Genomic DNA, 25,793 nt, shown 5'->3' with positions numbered 1-25,793 from the left:
ACGACCCATTTCCCATGTGGGCGGATACATCACTCATATCACTTGACATAAATAGGTAAAATTGACAGCAAACTTAACTGAAATGCTGAGTGGGTTACATGCCATTGATTTGCCAATTATAGGCTTATAAAACATATATTTATATTAAACAGTAGGCTTACTTATAACCTATAGATTTTTGATTTTTGGGTGATTTTTTTATAGCCTTAGCATAGCCTATAGCCAAATAGTTTGTCATCCTGCAGTAATAGCCAATGGTCGATTCCACGAAAATAGTCTGATTTCTCTTTGTTAGGCAACTGAGTCTCTAACCTGTAGCCTGATGATGTCTTAGTCTCACATGTAACATTTCAGGATGATGCGAATTTAATTTCTGCATGTCAACAATTAACTATTGCTGTGTATCGGATGAACCATTGTTTTCTTAAATTAAATGGCCAGTTTCCTCTAAATTAGGTTACTATCCAGTTACAATCAAAATATTTGCAAACTTTTATGATAGGGGTATTACGCCAAACCAGAAGCTAAGTCAATAGCATAAAGGAAGAAATAATTTCCAAACGAGATTTGCTATTATAAGTGACAGGGTAATGTTTGTAAATAGTTTGACATTGTGCTGAGCATACAAAGTGTTTTTATCACACTAATAAACATGAAATCGATGGAATTCAATTAAATTCAAAACGTGCATAGGATAGGCCTAGATGAGTGACGCATATGAAAAGTTAAAATATATGTTAATGTCCATATATGCGTTTAGTTTTTAGATTATTTATTTATTTTTATTCAGAAACTGAAAACGGGGATACGGCTAAGCCTACATAGGCTATTACTTGTAATATCAGAAATAAAAAGACTAAATACCATGCATCAACAAGCCAGTCCAAAGCAGCTTTGCTAGGTTAAAAGCCCAGAAATAAAAGGTTTGTCGAGAAATGACGCTGTCTCGCCGAGATTTATCTTTAAACAAGTGACCCGCAACAGACTGGAGACTCCAAAACACATAGCCATGACATCAAACACTCTCCACTATTTACTTGGCGGCGGGACGAGCCGGTCGGTGCCCAGCGGAGTGCGAGTAGTGCACGCATGACAGCGGTGGGGTAGACTGACAAGTACAAGGAAGAGAGAGCCCTGGTCGCCGGGGCTATGCGATTTGTGCTGCTACATGGTTGTTTGCCTCCATTTAAATGACTTGCCTTTAAACATGGCAGTGGTGCGCCAGGTATCCAGTATAATAATTTGTTTACAGTGCTCGTATTGATGGACATTTTTTATTATGTTGTTTAATCCAGACTCGGGGGAAGGTGTCTCGCAGAGCCCAGACAACCTGGCTCCACCGGCCATTTATGTAGACTATATGGCTGTCTATTTGAGAAGAGAGACAGGTGTAAATCTCTCTGGCATCTTTACTTTACACTCCCTGCGACACTCACCTGAAGGTAAATAAATGGTTTATGGCCAAGTAAATGAACCACCTTTTTTTCCTGTACCAAGAAGGACAATATGATAGGCTGCATATTTGGAGGTTCATCATTTGTCTAATTGATGTGTTTGTTTGTTTTTTAAAGGCGGTGTACTGGCCGCATAGCTGCCTTAAAATAATCTTCATGGTTGTTATCTTGTTAATAATGGACATTAGCCAATGGCTGTTTTATGAGCAATGTATTATCTATGAGCAAAGATTACTACAGTTCCTATTAGCCTAAATAAACACAATCAGTTTCACAGGAATTGCTGCTTTATTTTGGACCATGCGCTAGCTATTCTTTTGGAAAAGTGATTTAAAGATAGTAACTTTTGAGAGTGTTTTGTGTACTCAGACCACATTTTACAATATTAATCTTCCCATTCAAGTGTAATTAGACTAGTGAACATGTAAATAAATAAACTAAGAGCAAAATAAAAATCGGAAAATGCTTAAGAGCATAACATTGTTGCTGCTACATTGGTCTATCTCACCTTGACAATGTATCTCTCTCTCAAACACACATGATACATGAATAAAGCATGATCAACCTATCTTTAACACTTAACTCAAAAGTGTTGATCTCCTATCCAGCCCCTCTGTATTGTTGCACCGTGGACCTGGGTGTGTTTGTGTGTGCGCGCGCGAGAGAGAAAGACACACACATTTCACCCAAGGCTCATGCAGCAATGTAGGTCTGTGCCACTCTTGATTAGGGATTGTTCCCAAAAGATGGTTTCAGACATTAGATAATGAGGTCCTGTGATAACGCGGGTCTCCTTTAAGTTTTTCCCATGAATCAGGCCTGTCGCCAGTTCACAGAACGGCACTGTACATCCGCACCACGCTACTCACTTCTCATTTGTTGCGCACAAAAGCTGATCCACCCCAAATCCCACGAACAAACGAGGGGCTGGGAACAAATCATATATGCCTAATGTTCAATCTTCCTCATTTCTCGACTAATTAACTGCAATCCCACCTTATTCTTAATACAGCGACCAATTAATTTGTGATCTATGTCAAAGGTCCAGGGGCCACAGTCAGTCGCCAGGATCATTTGGACGGATGACCCTGATGCGGAAAGGTTACAGGCTTGTCACTGCCTCCTTGTTCACAAATGGATTTTAATTGGTTGGTTGAATGGTTTGTGTGCGTGTGTCTTGTAGCCTATATATGCACCAGATCCATCCGAATGCACACGCGCTCCATTCAACACGGAAAGGAATGTTTGCGTTATGTGCGCAGCACTCAACCATAGGCCTAGAGAACATAGCATTTAATACAAAACTATAAGTTACAGGTTCTACAAATAGGAACTGGGATTGAAGCAACAAGGTGTTTTACATAATGTGTTTTACACATTTACATAAGCTGGTTTTATTTCCAATACATTTCAGTCATTATTTAAAACAGTGGCTTAAACTTATTTGACAATGGCAGTTGGTTAAATTGTTGAGGAACATGCATGCTTGCATGAGCACTAGGGTGTTTACGCAATAACGCATTAGACCATGCTTGTCATTATGTGTCCAGTATAACATTCTAATTAATGTGTAGTTTGTAATGAAGTTGTTATTACCTGTTTAGATGTGCATGACAACCAATGATATCAACATAACAGTTAACTTAAAGGGTAAAGGGCAGTCAAACTTGTTTCCCCAGCAAATAATGTTTTAAACCTTTGCAACAGTGGCTGGAGACCCTGCCCTCCTATTCTATTGGACTTTACAGTAGATGCTAGTCCAACCAGCTTCAGCTTACATTCAAACACTCCCCCTCATTACCCCCAAAATGTCTTCATGCAAAACATCTGTGGGAACCTCAATAAATGAAAGCACAACTCCTGACCACATCCTTCTTATTTAAATGTTCATGTGGTTCCCTAGTATTGTCTAACTTTGTAAATACCCACTGGGCACAGACGTCAGTTTAACGTCTAGTTTTGATTTACATTTGATTGAGTTGTCAACTCACGTGAATTCAACATGAAATCAATCAAAAATATCACGCTGTCATTGTATTTAGATTAAAAGTTGGGTGAAAAATAATACGGAATTCCCTTACATTGATTCGTTTTTGGAAATCCAATCAGTTTTCCACGTTGATTATTGGTTTCCACGTTGATTCAACCCGTTTTTGCCCAGTAGGTATGTTCAGCCTCATGTTCAAACGTCACGAGACTCTGACATCTTTACATTTGGACACACCAAGTAACGATAGCCTATAAAATGCAGTGATCCAATGAGAAAAGCTGTTGCAATGTGACTTTTACAAATGTTCTATAACTTAAACAAACCAATCATATATGCTATTGTGTTCTATAGGTATAAACGACAAACCACCGTTTTGTAAAACAAATTGAGATGTCTATGAAAGTATTTGATGTGTTTCATAATTTCAAATGTGCAGTTATGTTTTTGTCGGGTGTAACTGTTGGCCTGCTGACTTTTATGATTATGCCACTGAAATCCCCAAATAAAACAACTGTACACATGAGTCATGACAATGTTTACACAACCCGCATTTTTCATTTAATTTAACACATTTTATTTCATAGGCCTAGATAGGTCTGGTGTGCTGCATTCTTTGAAAATACCATTACATTTCGTTATGTTGTTTCATATTTCTGTTATAAAAAGAGAACTTGCTGTTTGTAAAAATGTCAAAAAAGATTTTAATCCCAAGTGGAAGTAACTGTCGTCTAAAATTACTAAAAATATGCCAAACAAATAAACGAAAGCATGTAGAATGTTCACGTTTTCAAAAGTTGTATATGCGCAGGAATTAACCCTGCCAGCAGTGCATCCCAAAGTTAAAAACGACAGTTGGTTCCGAGTTCCTTCTGCCATATAGTGTTGCATATAGAATTATGCCTATGGGCGTGTAGCCTATGTACTGTTTTATTAGCCAACTTCGTTAATCAGGTGAGCATTTTTAAAGCTTTTATTAAAACCATCACATATTGCCTTTTTAATTATTTATAATATTAACCATTGCTGCCAGTGTTAACCAATGTTATACAAATTCATAGATGTGGCTTAAATTAAAAAATAATGCAGTGAGTATATAAACTGCATATTTCTTCTTGGATTATATAATATAATCCAAGGATGAATGCCCAGAGGAATTACCAATAAACATTCAGAAGGCACTACGGCTGAAAAATGTGGAAAGGAATCTATCCAAATCACAGAGGAGCATGTGAGGGATTCACCCAGTAACAGAGGGCCAAGCTTCAGCAAAGGAAGACAAACTGGCCAGCAACTTCCAAAACATTTGGGTTAAACCGCAAACTCAACTCAAAAGCACGTCTAGCCAAACACAATAGATTGAATAATCAATATCCAAAATGAATCAAGTGTTGTAGCCTAGCCTGTAGACTATCCTTTACATGTAGTGATAGGGAGAGCCCAATGAACACTAAAACGCATCCCAAAAGCATGAGAAATGGGGTTTCGCCTTTTTTTCTGATGAAGCACTGAAACGTTTAAAAACACGAGGCACTTGCTTCACGTGTTTTTCCAGCAGGTAATTTAGTATTTTACAATCAGGCTATTCAGTTATAAATACAAACATAACAAAAACTTTGTGAAAATAATATTTTTTCCTCCAAAAATGTTTTTTGGCTATTAGATAAAAAATCATAGAATTTGCTATCAACGTGTCACTTTGTCAATATCGTATTATTGCTTTTGAAGCTATCAGAAAATGAAATAACTTGGTGATTCACACTTTCTCTAAAAAAAAAAATACAACTGTTTTCAGTTTGGGACACATTTGATGTAGGATTGCATAGATTGTAATTATCTAGTCAGAAAGAAGTCCTAAATTACTCTATTGCTGAGCTAATTAAGCAATTGACATCCCATCATGTTTATGATCATGTATACAAATGCCATGGCTGGAAGAAGAGATCTCTGTGACTTTGAAAGAGGGGTCAAAAAGGAGCAATGGGGGATTTAAAGTGTGTGTGTGTGTGTGTGTGTGTGTGTGTGTGTGTGTGTGTGTGTGTGTGTGTGTGTGTGTGTGTCTCAGTCACCAGATCTCAACCCAATTGAACACTTATTGGAGAGTCTGGAGTGGCTACAGCAGAATCCTCCTCACAATGAACCAGAAAACCCCTCTGAGCAGGTATACATACTGCACCAGAGACATGGGCAGCTAGATTCAACCCAAGGCTGGGAGAGTTGGTTAGCTAGGGAGGCCACTGCCACCAAGTCCTCTCAGCACCCTGCAGCTGAATACAGTATGGTATTTTTCAGACTGGGTTTGCAGGAGGAATATTGTGACCACTAGCATACATATTTAAGACACTGGAGTGGATTCATGCTAAGCAATGTAGCCTACTTGATATATCTACCCAGCGACTGGGAGTGAACTCAATACTCAAGTAAATATGCATTATTCCGAATGGTTCATTCTAGAGCAGAAAGACATGTATTCTGCAGTATTCAAGCCATCAATGAAAATCCGCTATGGTCCCCCTTAGCCCCTAAGACTACAAAGCACTTGCCTTTCTGCCCATGGTTTTCCATTTCAAAGGTCTCCGTCTCCATGTAAATACCAAAAAACACTAATCCAATCTGACCCCATTGCAAATTTTCCAGAACTATGGGGGGCCCGCGTTTTGACATGAGCCACGCTCTTATCCCACTTAACCTCTAGAGCAGGGATATTCAACTTTTACCCTACGAGGTCCAGAGCCTGCTGCTTTTCTGTTCTACCTTATAATTAATTGCACACACCTGGTGTCCGAGGTCTAAATCAGTCCCTGGTTCGATGTTCAGAGTAAATGTAGCTCTCAACTTAAAAACAGAGAGTCTTAGTTAAAGATTCAATGGCAGGGCCCTATAGGGTCCAGATATACTATAAACCCACACAGTCAAGTACAAAGCCTATTACTATGGCAGAGAACTAAATGGACATAGGATATCAATTCTATAGACCTTCCTACATAATTACTTTTAGAAGGTAGGATCATTTAGTTTGTTCTGAAGTGTGTCTCTTATATACATGGGGGGTTCTACTAAGCTATATGGAATTGTGTTTTAGAAGGTCATACCAAGGATCATTTAGCTACATACATTTTAATTTTAAGACCCCTTGAAGTATCAAAAACAAATATTAAAAAAATATTTGGTCATGCTATTAGCCCATACGAACGCATTGAATAACACATTCACCACATGGAACAAAACAACCGACATGTACATGTTCATGAGAGTCTTAGTGTGTAGCCCAAACGGTTCGGATGCTACAGACAGAAGTTGGCAGTTCGGCTGCACCGATATCAGACCAGTCTCCTGACACTTTTGAACACCATTGTGTTTGTCAGAGTCTCATCTTTCCATGTAAATAGTTTTGTAGGTCAAACCGTTCAAACACTACAGACAATTTTGTGAGAGGACCTTTTCTTAGATTTTCGGGATGTCTCATGGTCTGACAAACACCACTCTAGCTCTGTCACCTTTCACAGAAGATGCAGAAGTGTGACATAGGTGGATGCAGTGGATTGAGACGAGACACAGCCCATGCAAAAAAAACAGATATCTCTAGCTTAAACTGACAGATTTGTTATGGGGATTTTTGTATTACGCTAATTAGATTTCCTCAGGGGCGCGGAAATCGACAAATCGACTATAGGGGGTTTAAATGGGATTATCTGAGTTGTGCCCAACAGCTGGTGAGTGGTGGCAAATAAGGCAAAATAAGGAGTTTCACACATGGCCCACATCTGAGGCATTTACCACTGGCATCCACTGCACAGCTACAGGGAGAATAGCCTACTAATGTCTGTTGACACTGTTCCCTCAATCCACTGCATTAAAGTTGCCTTGTACATTGCAGTATAACTTGGGTATTCCTGCAGATATGACTAAGGTCTACTCTTTTCACTACTTGTATTCCACCATGACTGCAAACCAATCAGAGGGCAAATAAATATTTAAAATAGAATCTAATTTGATTTGTCACATGCGCCGAATACAACAGGTGTGGACCTTACAGTGAAATGTTTACTTACAAGCCCTTAACCAACAATGCAGTTTTAAGAAAATCCCTAAAAAGGTAAGAGATAAGAATAACAAATAATTAAAGAGCAGCAGTAAATAACAATAGCGGGGCTATATACAGGGTGTACCGGTGTCAAGGTAATTGAGGTAATTATGTACATGTACTGCAGGTATAGTTATTAAAGTGGCTATGCATAGACAATAACAGAGAGGTGTGGGGGCAATGCAAATAGTCTGGGTAGCCATTTGATTAGCTGTTCAGGAGTCTTATGGCTTTGGGGTAGAAGCTGTTTAGAAGCCTCTTGGCGCTCCTAGACTTGGCGCTCTGATACCGCTTGTTGTGCGGTAGCAGAGAGAACAGTCTATGACTAGGGTGGCTGGAGTCGTTGACGATTTTTAGGGCCTTCCTCTGACACCGCCTGGTATAGAGGTCCTGGATGGCAGGAGGCTTGGCCCCAGTGATGTACTGGGCCGTTCACACTACCCTCAGTAGTGCCTTGCGGTTGGAGGCTGTGCATTTGCCATATCAGGCAGTGATACAACCCATCAGGATGCTCTCGGTGGTGCAACTGTAAAACCTTTTGAGGATCTGAGAACCCATGCGAAATCTTTTCAGTCTTCTGAGGGGGAATAGGTTTAGTTGTGCCCTCTTCCCGACTGTCTTGGTGTGCTTGGACCATGTTAGTTTGTTGGTGATGTGGACGCCAAGGAACTTGAAGCTCTCATCCTGCTCCACTACAGCCCCGTCGATGAGAATGGGGTCGTGCTCGGCCCTCCTTTTCTTGTAGTCCACAATCATCTCCTTTGTCTTGATCACATTGAGGGAGAGGTTGATGATGTCCTTGCATTTGTACTGTTTTGTTGTGGTTATTACCTGAATATAAGCGGTTTAGTATGCCGTTACTGGGTTCCTGCTCTTGTAATGTTGCCTCAATATTTAAAAAAATGCTGCCAGACATTTCTACCACAACCTCTCATACACTGTAAAAAAGCCAACTTACCCAAATGCTTAATCAGCGTTATTCTGTGAGTTGTGAGTGGACTGCAAATGGACAATTTTTTAATTGTTTTTATCTAACCTTTATTTAACTAGGCAAGTCAGTTTAAGAACATATTCTTATTTACAATGACGGCCTACCAAAAGGCAAAAGGCCACCTGCGGGGGCTTAAAAATACATAAATAAATCCAATATAAATATTGGACAAAACACACATCGCGGCAAGAAAGACAACACAACACTACATAAAGAGAGACCTAAAACAACAACATAACAAGGCAGCATCACATGACAACACAGCATGGTAGCAACACAACATGACGACAGCATGGTAGCAACACAGCATGGTAGCAGCCCAAAACATGGTACAAACATTATTGGGCACAGACAACAGCACAAAGGGCAATAAGGTAGAGACAACAATACATCACGCAAAGTAGCCACAACTGTCAGTAAGAGTGTTCATGATTGAGTCTTTGAGTGAAGATATTGAGATAAATTGATATGAATTAGGTAGTCTCAATAATCAATCTTCCCTACTCCGGCAGTCATTCTAAGTGCAGTGATTAAAAGCCCCAATTGCTGTATATCCTCACTCTGGCTAAATTCCAATAGGAATTACACATCACTTTGCAAGCCAGCAAAATGTGACTTGCATGCTTCATGTGGCCTGTAAACCAGGGGTTTCAGACCACTGTGTTAGGATGTAACTAGGCCCTCAAAAAAGGCCTTATGATACACAGTATGTAATGTTTTGTCAAAAATAGTCTAATTTCACACTGGGAATTATGAAAGTATGGTAGAATACATTCTCAAGTTGAAATGTATATTCACTCAACCTAAAATTAAAAGTTGAGATTGTGTGTTGGTTCAACTACATGCCCAAATGTTGAACAAACTCACAATTATATTGCAGCTGGTTGCCTTACAATTGTACATTGAAAAAACGTTTTTATTTTATTTTTAAATGTACTTCATTAGTCAGAGGAGCACAGATATTCAGTGCAAGTTCAAATCCCCAAGCTGACAAGGTACAAATCTGTCGTTCTGCTCCTGAACAGGCAGTTAACCCACTGTTTCTAGGCCGTCATTGAAAATAAGAATTTGTTCTTAACTGACTTGCCTAGTTAAATAAAGGTAAAATAAAAACAAAAATGTTATATTGCTCTCTGAACTGAAGGTTTAAAAAAAAAAAAAAAAATGAACCTTTATTTAACCAGGCAAGTCAGTTAAGAACAAATTATTATTTTCAGTTAATGCATTACTTTGAAACACAGTCCATAAACACATCCCCTAATTAACAAAAATTGTTTTTCAGCAATACCTGTAACAAGTTACTGCCAGAATTGTTGAGAGCAAGGGTTGACTTGCTCATCGACAGGTGAGAGTTTATCATGCTTCAAGCAGATTGACTTCCAGTATGGAGCTGATTTTGGAAAGTGCATTTCGCAATCTCTGTATTTGGACCAATAGTCCACATTAATAATTTTGAAAACAGTGACATTACTTACACCTATGGGGTAAATAGTACATGTTTACTATGTTGTCATTGCAATACCTAAAGAACAGGTACAACAAATGTATATTGGATGCATACTAATTTCAAGCATTGCACAACTTAACTGACTAACCTTGTGATGCTTCCCCTCCCTATCACATCTAGTTGTGTCTAAATACCCAAAAACAACAACAACGTCGTCCATTCTCGGCTGGTGCCATGATGTCTGACCCCATTTATCATTTACAATCTGCAAATAAACAAATTCATCACTGGCTGCCCCATGATCCATTCTGAGAGAGTCTAAGAAGTTTGACTTAATAAACATACAAACAATACACAACATATGAGCTATAGCTCTAATCTCCATAGGTATTAGTAACTTATTTCCAGTCATACATTTTGCTGACCGTACAGATAACTTAGGGAAAGGACTAAGTGTGTATCCAGTGAGAGAAGACGCTACTTGATAGTTTGTGTGCATTACTTTGACCAACATAAATAGATAAACATTGATAAATAGATCAACACATAGCCTCAACATGACATGGACTCAATCTCTTGAAACAAAAACAGTAACTGTCTCTAAAGATATACTTATACATCAATGTATATAACTACACTATAGCAAACACGCCATTGATAAACAGTATGGAGGAGCATACAGACAACTGACCTCTGCATGTAACAGGTTCAAACTACTTATTGTCCCTGTACCGTACACCGCCAGGAAACAAACCGAGGCAGACAGAATGGGATTTTGGAGCATGTCTAGACAAATATATAGCTTTTTGATTTTGATATACATTATCACTGTAGATATAAAAACATTGACAACCCCACCTCATCAATCAGCTGTGTCAGGTCTGCAGTTTTATTGCCACTTGGAGTCCCTGAGAGCCCTAACCCTGTAAAACCTTATATAGTGTATTGACCGTTCTCTCAGGATTGCTTAGCTAATTAAAACTTATTCGGGATCGGTGTCCCTTCCACGGAACGGTTTAGCTAACGTAGGCTAATGAGATTAGCATGAGGTCGTAAGTAACAAGAACATTTCCCAAGAAATAGAAATATCTGATATTGGCAGAAAGCTTACATTCTTGTTAATCTAACTGCACTGTCCAATTTACAGTAGCTATTATAGTGAAAGAATACTGTGTTATTGTTTGAGGAGAGTGCACAGTTTTGACCATGAACAGTTATTAATAAACAAATTAGGCACATTTGGGCAGTCTTGATACAACATTTTTAACAGAAATACAGTGTTTCATTGGATCAGTCTAAAACGTTGCCTGTACACTGCTGCCATCTAGTGGCCACAATCTAAATTGCAGCTGGGCTGGAATAATACATCATGGCCTTTCTCTTGCATTTCAAAGGTGATGGTACAAAAAAATACAAAAGAATGGTTGTTTTTTTCTTTGTATTATCTTTTACCAGATATATTGTGCTATATTCTCCTACATTCCTTTCACATTTCCACAAACCTCAAAGTGTTTCCTTTCAAATGGTACCAAGAATATGTATATCCTTGCTTCAGGGCCTGAATTACAGGCAGTTAGATTTGGGTATGTCATTTTAGGTGAAAATTGAAAAAAAAGGGCGTATTCTTAGAGGTTAAGCCTGGTGGCCACAGTGAATGAGAGGGTACCGCTGTGTCAACACTGCTTCTTATTTGTTGACACCTTCCACTAAATTGAAATGTGCTGCTAATAGGTGTGAGTGTTTAAAGAACAATACGCATGTAATCAGCACAGGCCTGAACTCACACACACAAAAGAGACAATAGGTCCAATGTGCCATTTTAAGTGAACACGAATGCTCAGGCTAAGGTGACAGTAGAGAAGAGCTAGCCATGGTTACCATAGGCCTATAGTGTTATCAATGCTAAATTGAAATTAAGCCTATTGTGTCAGCAGTTACCTCATTTGTTACCCCAGCAAATTTCAATAAATATTGACACCTTACAATACACAATCTATGCTACCCTCCCCTAATTAGGCATAGAGACACACAGGATAGCTTGGGGACAGTTTCCTTGCTCTGACATACTGTAGCAGCTGACAAAAGAGAGCACACAGGCTGTCACTCTATTGACAATAACTAAGCTACACTGACACATAAAGTCTGGAGAACTGGACAGTGGAACCGCAAACTGGTTGTCCTTAATAAGTGCATGTCAATTTTAAAGATAAACTTCATTAATACAACCCAAGGAAACAAGTTTACAAACTGAGCATGGGGATAACCCTCGGGACAACACCTCTCCTGTTATCAGGATTTGGTAAGACTGTTGGGTAGGGGCATTCAGATATATTTACTCAATACAGTACAGACAGATAATGGTTCATGCAACTACCCATGCACTTATCCGATCAAGTAGCCTAATCAAAGGACCATGTCACCAGCCTGCAGTCATCTTGGATTGCTCAGTCAAATTGACTGTATCAATAGGTGAGTTTCCCAGTAACAATAGTGTTGGTTGCAAAGGATAAGCACTTTTATGAATGAAATAGTGGATAGTAGTCCAAAATCACAGCTCAGAAGATTGACAAAACCCTTTAGTTCAACCTTGTAGGACTATGATTGGATGGTAACCCACTGGGCACAGACATCAGTTCAATGTCTAGTTTTGATTTACATTTGGTTGTGTACTCAACTAACGTGAATCCAATGTAAAATCAACAAAACATTTTACAATATCATTGGACTTAAGTTGCAATTTTAGTGGAAAAAAAAATACGAAAACCTTTACATTTATGATTTTTTGAAAATACCAAAATGTTCCAAGTTGATTCAACTTTGTTGAAATTACGTGGATACAACGTTTATTCAATCAGTTTTTGGCCAGTGGGAAGTTACTTGGTCAGTGTTTAGTCAATACAGCTGACCACCGCCAACTCCCTCTGTAGTTTACTTGTAGGGCCTAAATTAATCCTTGAATAAAGTATGTGGGGTTCCCGAGTGGTGCATCTCAGTGCTAGAGCCGTCACTACAGACACCCTGGTTCGAATCCAGGCTGTATCACGACCAGCCGTGATTGGGAGTCCCATGGGGCACGCACAATTGGCCCAGCATCGTCCGTGGCCGGTGTAGGCAGTCATTGTAAATAAGAATTTGACTTGCCTAGTTAAATAAATGTTCCATTTTTTTTTTTTTGTGGCGCTGTCTAGACTTGCGTTGAATGTGATCCGATATGTGATCCGAAATTACCACCACCAATGTTTTTAGTGGGTTGTATTTTCGAAATTGTCTTTTATTAGACTACACGTTATATCAAGTTAAAGGAGGTTAGTTATAGCTGCGATAGGCCTAGCAGTTCATAAATTCCGACATATAATAATGTAAATTAGGCAAATGTTTATGGTAAATATGGTACTGTCCCTTACCGATTAATGCACCATTAGGAACTTGGCCTACCAGATATAAAATGTGTAGGCCTGCTGTAATTCCGTGAGCAGGGACATTCGACAGCCCTCTGGATCTCTATGAAAGCATATGGCATGATTGCGTGGCGATATCACAATGAGCAGCATGCATAGGCTGTCATCTCATGGGGACAGGGAGAAAAAGAGAGAGGAGGGGTGTTTGAGAGAGAGAGAGAGAAAGAGAGGGAGAGTTTTAATGTCGGTTTATTCATGTTAACCTGCTCTATACTGCGCGAGGCAATATTATCCACAGACATAACCACACACTGCAGGCGCCATGCATTCAGCACACCGAATCACCCTGTCATCTCTTCACATTCAAGGTCAAATTAATATTGTAATTCGGAGAGTTAAAGTTAAAGTCGGGTCAAAATTGTCTATCAAACGCATCACCTTGGGCTACATAGCCTATGAATTGTTACTAAGGCTGGTCGATGAGACGGATTAAAGCAACAATAACGATTATATGCAATAACAAAGTGTCAGCAAACATCCACATGATAATCGTTTATTTAGCTTACTGTCATAATATTAACATTGTCGGCTATAGGTTAACTGATCCCCGGGTCGTCGCGTGACAACCGGTTCAAATGCACTATTATTTTTCACAAATATGGAGCTGATAATGGTAGCTTGTTGTTCAAACATTCCTTTCCGGTGTTGTATGTAGCCTAGACCACGACAACGGAGAACAACTGACGATTTCTGATCATCTAATCAATTCAAAATGATCAAATCAATGACAGTGACGATACATTGTGTATATTTCTTCATTCCATATAGCCTATACAATAAAGCTTCCACGATTTCACAGTAAAATGTAGTCAATGTTTTGATGACGGGCCAGCCCTGCCGCTCTGCACACGAGACAGTAATTTCTTATGGACAAAGCAACTGAGACTCGGGCTACTTTTCCTTCGCAGTGTTCCATAGACCGACCTATCGCACTAGTTCTGACGATGTTGACATATTCACACAACATTGACTGGGCAGTGGTGTTTCACGGCAGCGTTTGAGTTCCAAACACCTTTTTATAAGACTGAAGTCTGTCCCCTCCACCCGACCTGTTAAAACCACGCCTACGAAGCCACACAATTGGTCCGAAAGCGTCAAAGAGCCAATCAACAGAGCCCAGCTTCTCGTAACATGCAACAAATCCATATAGTGTCAAGCCTATGGGGCACAGAAGCGCTAGTAATATCTTAGTGCTGGGACCTTACCACCTCTCTGCCGTCAACGGACTCCTTTCCCCGCATACGTTTGTACTGAAATGTGTGTGTGCGTGAAAGAGAGAGGAAGAAATAGTGTGCGTGCGTGTGAGGATGCATGTCTGGAACAAGTAAAGACAGAGGAATTGTTCCGCGCTATCGAAATATTTCAACACATCGCTTTTGCAGCAGGACTAAAGACAATGAGAGCGAATTCGTTTTAAAAAGGATGGCGATATTGTAAACAACAAGAAAAGAACGCAACAGTCAATTAAAACACAGTGACTCGCCCTCGTTGCTTCAATTCGAAGATTGTTTGCAAGACAACGCATAGAAAGAAGAGTGCTCTCGGAAGAAAATATTTATCTCATCACAACTGAAGATTAATGGAGTGCGTTTTTTCATTTCTCATTGCAGACACTCTGTTGGAACTCAGCGAAGGACACTAAAGAACATTCACACCACCCAGCCGAAAATAAGTGGATGCTTATTTCTGTAGTTGTGACGGTGGATTTCTCAAGACTTTCAAACAAGTTTTGCTCGTCAAGAAGGCGACATAGACTGACTATATTATTAAACTTAATAAATCCATATATTTGGTACCTGCCTGGACTTGGATGAGCTTCCTGATGAGAGATCCAGTCATACAAGGAACGAGTATGGCATACCATCCGTTTTTACCTCACCGGGGTCCGGAATTTGCCATGAGTGCAATGTTGGGTCACCAGCCTCCCTTTTTTCCGGCCCTGGCGCTACCTCATAACGGCTCTCTCGGCTCCCTCTCTCTCCCGGGCGCCCTGGGAAAGCCTATCATGGACCAGCTGATGGGCGCCGCCGAGTCCGGCCTCCACTTCTCATCGCTTGGGCACCAGGCAGCCGCAGCCCATCTGAGGCCTCTGAAGACTCTGGAGCCTGAAGAAGAGGTCGAAGACGATCCGAAAGTTCACCTGGAAGCGAAGGAACTTTGGGAAACTTTCCACAAGCGAGGCACTGAAATGGTTATCACGAAATCCGGAAGGTAAGGTACACTTTTATGTGTTCTAATATTACATATTTATGTTCTGTAGCTGAAATACATTAGTCTGCCTTTTGTTATTATGAAGATCATTTTGATCATCAATACGATGACATTCCTCTCGATGGAATAAATGTATTTATATGTGCTTGGAACTGGACCTCCTTCGTGGCCAACATTTTAATTTCAAACTGGTTCATTTCTCATGGTTATATTTGTGTAAATCAGCTGAATATGTATGACCATAGTCTAACTGTCCTATCGACAGAATGTGTATGGTCACAGTCACATTGCATGGGAATGTAATCTCAACACGAGATAAAATGAAGCCCAACCCAAACTATAAAATATACAACACATAAGACTGTAACATTTTAACTTGGACAATCTTATGACTCGTGGTGATTATGAAAACAAACTGTGAGCGATTCTAAAATGTAGGCCAACGCTACTACAACAACAACAAAAAATCTGTAGTTTGAAGATGTAAACTGAAACATGTAGGCCTATATACATTACGATAAAAAGTGTAATAACAAATGTTATTAACACAACAAAGGATTAGTATGCCACAATGCATGCTGTACATGTTATGCGATTTTGTATTATTTATAGAGTGTTTTGTATCCTCGCACAAGCCTCTGTTTGATTTAATCATTTCTGCATGCATTCAATCTTATGGCTGACGCGTATACGTATGCTATAGGCCTACAAATAAATGTAGCCAAATATTTGTAATAGTTTAGTATTTGCAGTATGCAACATTGTCATTATCCTAAATAGTATAATAGCAATGCAAATATGTATGTTTCGTGTGAGTGTAGGCTATCATTATTCAGTCAAGTAGGCTAGTTCACTGTTTTTAAGTGATTTTCTCATTCCATTTCACAGGCGAATGTTCCCTCCGTTCAAAGTGAGATGCACTGGCTTGGACAAGAAAGCAAAGTACATTCTGTTGATGGATATTGTTGCAGCAGATGACTGCAGGTATAAATTTCACAACTCGCGTTGGATGGTGGCAGGGAAGGCCGACCCCGAAATGCCAAAGAGGATGTACATTCACCCGGACAGTCCGGCTACTGGCGAGCAGTGGATGTCAAAAGTCGTCAATTTTCACAAACTCAAGCTAACGAATAACATCTCCGACAAGCATGGATTTGTAAGTTCATCTAATGTATGTTTTTTTCTTATTTGCATGCTTCTAAACATTTCTGGCATGCATTGTTGTAATCATGATTGTTATTCGTAGGATATTATCAGACGTAATATTATTAGTCTAATAATTATAACCCCATTGGCGTTGCTTCTCTGTGGCCGAGGGCTGAGAAGGCTTCACCAAAATATACAGGCCTCATTTCGATTGAATAGGTTTGTGTCCAACAATATTTTCATGTTTTCACAACTTGTATATCATGTCAAGCTATGTGGTAATTATACTGCTTATATTATTATTATTTTATTGTATTTATTTTTTTGTGGGGGGATAAATGCACTGATGGTGAAATAAATTCAGGAGAATGTTCTAATACATTCCATTTTACCAAGTAAGCCTGAACTACGATTGAGCACTACATGAAATGACTTATCTTCATCAGGAGGCAGAAATCAGTGTGTGCTTATCTTTTTTTAATCTAGAATTCTTTACTGTTCCAGACCATCCTGAACTCCATGCACAAATATCAGCCCAGATTTCACATCGTGAGAGCCAACGACATTCTCAAACTCCCCTATAGCACGTTCAGGACTTACGTTTTTCCTGAAACGGATTTCATTGCAGTAACGGCCTATCAAAATGACAAGGTAGGGAGAACTTTATTCGTTTATTTTCATGAAATACATTAAATAGTTGGATAGTGAATTTTGCCTTCCTTTTTTTGTCAAATAGTGCATATAGCCAATAGCACTGCGCCATTTGCCATCTTAAAATATGTCAAATGTCATCTTGTTTGAGTGTTAGGCCTAAAAGCTCTCGTGTTCGATACGTGTAAACGTCATCTCATGCCGTGTTTCATACTAAGCAAACCAGGCTAGAATGGGTCAGAATTCTCAGGGATGTATGTTATACAGTTTATCTTAATTGTGTGTGTTTATGTGTGTGTGCGTGTGAGAAAAAGAGAGTAACGAAGCAAGGAAGGAGGGAGTGAAAGTGTGAGAAAGAGAAAGAGAGGGGGAACATAATGTGCAGTTAGAGAAAATTAGCATTTTTGTTTATAACCGGCTTGGCTGGTAGTAACATTTAATTCCACGTGGCACACCGCGAATCAAAATCATATCTTATGGTGGCTCTTTGATATAAGGGAGAAATGTTAGCTAAATCTTACCTCTGCCCACTTGGGTCAAGCAAAAATGCAGTAAATGTTTGGCAGCCACATGGATTGAAGAATATTGTAAATCCTGGCAAAATGTGCACATGGGAGGGGCAGAAGGCGAAAGGAAGTGAGTGGGGGAAAATAATGTGATAGCTCTGCGAGAGTTGATATAAAGTACTATGCATTGCACATGGATATAAAATATCTGCAATGGTGGGATGGGATGGGGGCGGGGAGGATCTGAGCGTTAGGGGTGAGAGCGGACGACCTGTCAAGAGAGAGAGGGAGAGAGAGAGAGTTTGTGGATCAATTATAAAATAATTTCCAATCATTTAGATGATTGGAAATTATTTTATAATTGATCCACAAACTATAATTATTTTATAATATATATATATATATTCCACTTCCTGGGACTTAAGGGTTAACACATAGGCCTAAGTGAAGACATTGGCTTATGAAAAATGTTGAATAAAGAAACGAGGATAATATCACTCAATTTACTTCCACGAAACAACTTTGATTTTCATTTATTTCAGATTACACAATTGAAAATCGACCATAATCCCTTTGCCAAAGGATTCCGTGACACTGGCAATGGAAGACGAGAGAAAAGGTAAGGAGTAGGAGTAACTATTCCCTTACTGCACTGCAAAAAGGTAACGACTCCTATAGTCAGATTTTATGGACACGGAGTCTGACTGTGATGTTAGTGAATTCCAAAAAACGATCGTCCTACACGATTTACACGACCCACACGACAGTTGCAAAAAGGGAATAATTATATGACAATCCCTTCAACCTACATTTATACTAGACATAGCTTATTATGTTGTATTTACATTGTTATGGTTCTCAGAGTGAAGAGATCGCAAAAGCAAAATGCAATTTCGAAACTCCTCTAGAAATAGTTTAGCGTTATTGATAGTTAACTCTTCAACAACTTTTCTTGAACTATGTTGACAACAGTAAACAAGAACAAGGTTTGGTCTGTGGGTTATTAGTTGTCTGCAGTGGGTTTTAATAGTTTGATTTCTTCGAACAGACATATATATCTTGAATGATAAAATGCATCTTCATAATCTGCCCTCAAAATTTGCCATCTACGCATATATGGTAGCCTACATGGAAATCCACGTTTTTTTTTACTTTGAATAAATGATTGGCTAGTTTTTGACACGAATAGTTGTGATGACCAATAACTTTTGTGCCTAATGTAGGAAACAGCTGGCCCTGCAGTCAATTCGCTCATACGAGGAGCATCAGAAAAAAGAGAACGGGACGTCTGACGACTCCTCTGGCGAGCAGGCCTCATTCAAGTGTTTCGGCCAGGCCTCGTCTCCCGCTGTGTCTACGGTGGGGCCTCCAAACCTGAAAGGTAATTGAGCCCAGAGCTACTTTCCGCATCTCACAGCTCACAGACCCACATAGCATAGTAGCCTAAGCTTGTAAAAAAAGTGGGCTGAAAAATATTTTCCAGTAAGTGGGCTACATTTTGAATTTAGTTTGAGTCCAGATTCCTTTCTTTCGAAATAAGTATGTCTGTTGTGTTGAATAATTGCACTACAAATTATTGAATGTTGTCTTGCGCCGACAATAACCCACAAACTATATAACGTGTATGTAGGCTAATTATTGTATTTGACATTTACAGGATGGCTCTCATGTTCGTGCTAAGCATTTAGCAATCAAGTGAATAATATATCTGCCAAAATGATATAGCTTACTGGATAAAGAATAAAGTGAAACATAAAACAAACTGTCGAGATGTAGGCCTATGCATAGTCACGAACGTATGGCTGTTATCTGAACGACAAAAACTTCGTCAGAATTGTGAAAACACACCATTACGGCGGTTAAAACGAGGACAATTTGAGGACGTGATCAATAAGCTGAGGGTTTATCAAAAAATAAGTAACCTCTGGATTTCAATGTAGCCCAATACATTATGGAATTAGTATTAGGCCCCGTAATATTAGGTCTCCTTAGCACGATTAGCCAGAAAGTGTAGGCAGAACGCACATTAGGCTAATGTCCTCCAAAAGAGCATGTATTAAAAACTAGGCCTATTTGTTAATATGTGATATAGGCTAATTAAGACATGTACTGATTATATATCTAGTTATAAATTAATATTTCCACGTCATAGGCCTATACCATCGAAAGTCATGAAAAATGTAATCACCATATGAGTTCCATCCCTCATTACGTAGGCTATAGCCTAGCCTATGATAATTGTATAAGCCTATCTGAAGAATAAAACTCAAAACGAAATGAATCCTGATTAACTGAATTAATTAATCATCCTTCCTCATTTATCACTAACTTTTGACTCATTTCTGATAGACTTTTGCGAGAGTGATGAAGACAGTGACGATGAGAGCAAAGATGGCAACCTAAAGGATGGGCCGGACTCCAGTAAGATCTCAACCACTACGGAGGATGGGAAGGATCTTGAGGCGAGCCCGACTAAAGGCCATCAATTCGGTGCCAATGATTCTACCGGCCGGTCTCGGGAAAACCCCCGGAGGACTGAGAAAAGCCAGGCGGACTCACGACAGAGCCCCATCACCGTTATCTCCAGCACCACTCGATCCGGAGAAGACCTCAAGAGTCCAAACGGGGACCAGCCCAAAGTGGACGAGTGCAGGTCTATAAGCAAGGAGAGCTACATGCCTTTGACTATTCAAACTGACAGCAGTCCGCACTTAAGCCAGAGTCACATGCATCATTTTGGATTTCCACCGGGTTTGGCGGGACAGCAGTTTTTCAATCACTTAGGCGGCGCGCATCCCTTTCTTTTGCACCCCAGTCAGTTTAACATGGGAGGCGCGTTCTCGAATATGGCCGCGGGCATGGGCCCCTTACTGGCAGCGGTGTCCTCCGGAGGGGTTAGCACCATGGACACGGCCAGTATGGCGTCACCCTCGCAAAGCATGACGGGAGCTCATGGACTGCCTTTTCATCTGCAGCAACATGTCTTGGCATCACAGGTAAAACCTGTTTAATTACCACCAGCAGTACCAACAGTAATGCCAATGTGCTCGCGTTTTTCGTTACATTTGGACTAATATAGCCTACCGAACTATATATGTCAGCATATATGTTCTTGTCTCCATTAGTTTATGTGTAAATGTAACGAAAAAAGTATAGGCTAATTTCCATTTCGTTTTAATAGCTTTTTCCTTGTGCGGTTAAATGGCACAACAGGGGTGAGCATATTGTAGACAATTGTGTTATAAATAATAACCAAATGTGTTTTATATGGACTCAAGTTTACTTGGATTTTACCTGGAAGGGGTGGATATTATCTGTCTCAATTGTTTAAAGCATATGTTGGGATTTAGGAAGAGACCACCTAAGCGTTGCAACAATAGTTTTAGGCTATAGAGTTGATATGAACTCAGTCATTAAACCTGTGTTTTAGAGGAACATGGCAAATTGTTTAAAATCCTTCACTGGTTCGGGGAGGGAAAAAAACTTATCTGAAATACACAGATTTTCTGTTTACTTTCAAAAAACCTGTTGCAGGAACGATTCCTTCTAAATTGCTATGTTCTGTACTTAATGGGCAGCATCATGTGCCAACAGGCTATAAATCATTTGTATTTGCATGAACAAATAATTAACTTTTTGCAAAGTTGCAGAAAACACGATATCACATGGTGGTGGGTCTAAGATATCGCCTAACACTAGAACAACTAAATGTTTTGACAATTTGATTCTCGGAAGGATTTCATCGTTTTACGCGAGAATATAACTTTATATTGTGTTTATTTTAAGGCTTAATTCTATACATGTATTGGTAGTAGGCTTAGGCCCTACACCACACTCTCATTATTGGCCTAAACCATAATACTCATGGCCACAGAAAAGCATAATCGTGTAAATCGCTTTATGAGAAAAGTGAAAGTAGCCTATGTCATGTAAGCCTAGAGTACATACCATTTCCCATGATCTCTCACGTGTCTGGATTCATTATTCACACTCACTCGCTACATGACCTCCATTCAAGATATACAGAAACAGAGGTCAAGTACATTGCGACAAATTAAAGTGTAGCCTATTTTTCCAGTTTGGTTATGTTATTATGGTGCGTCAAAGCTAGCGTCTGTTGAATTAAATTATGCAGGCTAAAGTTAAACTTCTATCCTTCCCCTTCTCTCTCCACAGGGCCTGGCCATGTCTCCATTTGGGAGCCTGTTCCCTTACCCTTACACGTACATGGCAGCGGCAGCGGCAGCCTCTTCCGCAGCCTCCTCCTCTGTTCACCGACACCCTTTCCTGAACGCAGTGCGCCCTCGCCTCAGGTACAGCCCTTACTCCATCCCTATGAGCGTTCCGGATAGCACTCTGCTCACCACCGCCATCCCCTCCATGGCAAGCAGCGCCACCGAGCTGAAAGGGGACGGCATGGCCATGAGCCCAGTCTCGGCCACCCAGGACTCCACCTCGGAGGTCACCAGCCGGTCGTCCACCATATCGTCCGGCTCGGTCTCCCTGTCCCCAAAAACTTTCTCTGGGAAAGATTCCACTAACGACTTGCAGAGCATTCAGCGCTTGGTCAGCGGACTCGATCAAAAACAGGACAGAACACAAAGGGTGTCCCCTTAGATTCTAATGTTATTGTTTTTGTTGTTGTGATAATAACGATGATAAGGATGACAAGGACGAGTATGACGCCACCCTTCTAGCGGATCTGGGTTTAGAAAACGGACCTATTGAACAGTTTAGATTTTGAAATGCACTTTGGTTATATAGCCTACACATCTAATGTATGCTATATTTCTTTTTTGTTAAATTAAACAACACTTTTGAATTTGTCCTGTTATTTGAATACCATACAAGTATTGAAACTGAAAGGTTGGCATGGATGATACTCACAGATCTTTGATAAGTTGCTGCTGTGTCCTATACGTTTATTTTATGTCGGGTTACTGAGTTAACAACATTTGTTTGATTTAATATGCACTCTGAATTGGTTATAATTATTTGAATTAATTTCCTTTTATATTATAGACTGTTGTGTTTGAGGTATTACTGCATATCCATTTGAAGCCTATCATTATGCTCATAGGGTAGGTGACACTTTGCATGCCCTACAAAAAAATACATGTCTCTTTTACGACTGTAGTTTTTTTAAGTTTTTTGGGGGGGTTAATTTTCACCAAATTGAAATGAGACGAGTAAGAATAAAAACATGATTCAGGCTGATCTTAAAACCAATCTGAAAAAAAAGATTAAACCCCTTCCCTCCCCTTTTGCTAAGGATTCAATCAATTGGCCGTCGGTTATTGATTTTACGAACGAATTTTTCTGTATGTCAATTTATAAACACAGGATTATGGAAATACATATGCTGGCACTTGTTTGAAGTAGGCCAAAACCGAACCAGGTTATAAACTTCATGTGCGAGTGGTTGAGACTGTCCTAAAATCGCATGCCGAATCCAGCATAAGTATTCAACTGGCAAAGGAAATCTGAAATAACATTGAAAAGGTAATATTGATTATAAATGTAAATAGTGATATATACAAATATTTATGTAATTATTTCATATTGATATTGCGTGTAAATAGAACAGAGTAGTTTGTTTTTTGGGGATCTGTCGTTAATTTATTGTCGATATACACGTGTAAAGATAGTTTGTGGGATATTATCCTTGTTTTGCCATCTGCATTTTATATCCCCTGAATATGGATTTACCTGTACCCCAAATATCCACAGAGCTAGTTATTTTAGCGGACACACTCATGTGCCATTTTACCTTTACCTGTTGTCTGGGTGTGTTAAGTGCTACTGTTCAGACGAATTCAAAAAGAGCACACCGCACCAACGGCTTGAAAACATTATGAATCATTTTCTCTCAAAAGAAAAGAAACGTGTGTCAAAATATAATAATTTTCTGTTTTAAAACATTGCCGCCTGATAGTAAACGTGCAGAATCTTATTGAAATATGAAGGTTTATTTTGTGTTTCTAAAGTTGTCATTGGGTTATGTTGTATTCGATTTTTGTGTAGTTTACAACCTCAACAATGTGTTCTTGAAAGTTTCAATAAAATATTGAAATGCAGTCTTCATACGTTTCCATGTGTCAGTTTCTTTAGATTATGTAAACTATATTATGTGAAACTATATGGACAAATTACAAGGTGAGGTAATTGCTCCAACCCAATCTGTGTTGCCACACTTTGTCCACTTCAGCAATTGGAGATAGAGGCGTTTAGACTATGATCAAAAAGTGGAGAAATGCTATTAAGATCCTCTCAAACTCTTTTAAGCTATCATACCTGGAATTCCTTCCTGGACACGAGACCGCGACAGAGCGAGTCTTGTGTGCTTGTGTTTTATGGGCCTGCTGAGTAGCCTATTGACTGATTATTTCGACCAAGCTGAATCCTAAAGAATGTAAAATAACTTGATTGCCCTCTCTGCGCCTAGAGTCATGAGTTTAACAACATCATATCTTTATTTGTATATTGTATGGTTAATAAGTAACGGCTGTGGCGCTAGGGAATAGGAGTAAACATGACACAAAGAGTATCTCAATTGCTCTGTCTATTGCTCACCTGGCGCCTTGGATATCTTACTCGACTTTATTGCACAGAAAGGGGCGGTGCGTCTGCAATAATGTTGAACAGGATTTTCACGTTGGCATGCCAGACGTAACGCCACCTAGTGAACACTACACAAACTACACAATTACTTGACAAAGCACTGCAGGGGGATGATTACTTTGAACAGTGTGGATCCTGACACGATGTAGACTAGTGTGTGGTGAAGGTATTCAACCAGACATTGAACATTTGAGAGGAGAATAGTTTACATTTTGGCCAACTGAAAATAATCAAACCTTATGTCGATGTGTTTGTTTGCTGGAAATGAAGAAATAATTGGTGCCACCAAAACTACAAACAAATGGCCAACAATACAATATAATTATGCAGAATGAGCATATACATGTAATAACCGTATGTTTATAGTAATTCAAATATGTCATACTGAATGCTTGTTCATTCAGAAGCGTCTGAACACCTGTAGGTGTGGTTGATCGTGTCATGTTTACCTCGCCTCGTTTCATTGTCCAATATTGGTGGAGTAATAAACTGATCTGAATAAACTCTCTCTCTCTCTCTCCTCTCTCTCTCTCTCTCTCTCTCTCTCTCTCTCTCTCTCTCTCTCTCTCTCTCTCTCTCTCTCTCTCTCTCTCTCTCTCTCTCTCTCTCTCTCTCTCTCTCTGTCTCTCTCTCTCTCTCTCTCTCTCTCTCTCTCTCTCTCTCTCTCTCTAGGCCTATCTATCCATGTATTCGAGGCAATTGACCTGGGGTATCACTTTCAAATATCTGTGAATGGGATCGTCAGACCTTGGAAGAGTATGCTTTAGCTATCTCTTTTACATTCCCATTTCATACTATACAATCTCCATTACTCCTGCACCTGCTAGCTTGGGCGCAGTTGCCCCGGCGGTGTCCTTGCTAACGCCATTTCCACCGCAGCAGCGCATGCCACCGCACTTTGCTACTGCGAGACGCCTGTTGCGCGCCCGCGCTGAATTGGCTTCTGTCGAGCTGGCGCGTTCCTGGAAATTGTCAATACAGTTGATTCATCAAAACACAACATCCATTATATTGTAATCATGCCTTGTCAGTAGCAATGTCTTGTGATGTCTTTATTTCTGTCTGTTTTGAAGGCTGTGCTATGTCTGTAATGGGCAAAGATAATTTCCTAAAGGACAATACATTGTTATTGTCCTATAGCTTACCTTTCTATTGTGATACTGGCCACTTCAATGTTGGATTTAGTGTCATGTCAAGTGCCCCACAGACCTACAAAATAACCAGGTATTTCGCTCCC

At 39.7% G+C, this 25,793-nt stretch overlaps 1 protein-coding gene across 4 annotated transcripts; it reads left to right on the top strand.

Moving 5' to 3' along the window:
* Positions 1–14,007: 14,007 nt before the first annotated feature.
* Positions 14,008–24,017, top strand: LOC110509791 (T-box transcription factor TBX3). 4 transcript variants are annotated; one of them, XM_021590903.3, is made up of 7 exons: positions 14,008–15,632; positions 16,521–16,788; positions 17,283–17,429; positions 18,478–18,554; positions 19,159–19,316; positions 20,285–20,931; positions 22,112–24,017. In XM_021590903.3, exons 1-7 carry the CDS (start codon positions 15,232–15,234, stop codon positions 22,550–22,552), a joined length of 2,139 nt encoding a protein of 712 aa, XP_021446578.2. In that variant the 5' UTR covers positions 14,008–15,231; the 3' UTR covers positions 22,553–24,017. The 4 variants fall into 4 exon arrangements, with proteins under 4 accessions (XP_021446578.2, XP_021446576.2, XP_021446577.2 ...); XM_021590901.3 differs by having other exon boundaries at positions 14,533–15,632; positions 17,265–17,429; XM_021590902.3 differs by having other exon boundaries at positions 14,548–15,632; positions 16,521–16,803.
* The last annotated feature ends 1,776 nt before the right edge of the window (positions 24,018–25,793 follow it).

This window comes from Oncorhynchus mykiss, chromosome 29 (assembly GCF_057628025.1).
Source record: "Oncorhynchus mykiss isolate SJ-2025 chromosome 29, ASM5762802v1, whole genome shotgun sequence".
Classification (NCBI taxonomy): Eukaryota; Metazoa; Chordata; class Actinopteri; order Salmoniformes; family Salmonidae; genus Oncorhynchus; species Oncorhynchus mykiss.
This window is presented reverse-complemented; position numbering and strand designations above follow the sequence as displayed.

What these genes read in the sequence shown, in the direction of transcription:
- LOC110509791 (XM_021590900.3), top strand. Translation starts at nt 15,232, where the DNA reads ATGAGCTTCCTGATGAGAGATCCAGTCATACAAGGAACGAGTATGGCA. An exon ending in AATGGAAGACGAGAGAAAAG is followed by an intron (nt 18,555 to 19,158) that starts GTAAGGAGTAGG and finishes TGCCTAATGTAG; the next exon opens with GAAACAGCTGGCCCTGCAGT. An exon ending in GGGGCCTCCAAACCTGAAAG is followed by an intron (nt 19,317 to 20,284) that starts GTAATTGAGCCC and finishes CATTTCTGATAG; the next exon opens with ACTTTTGCGAGAGTGATGAA.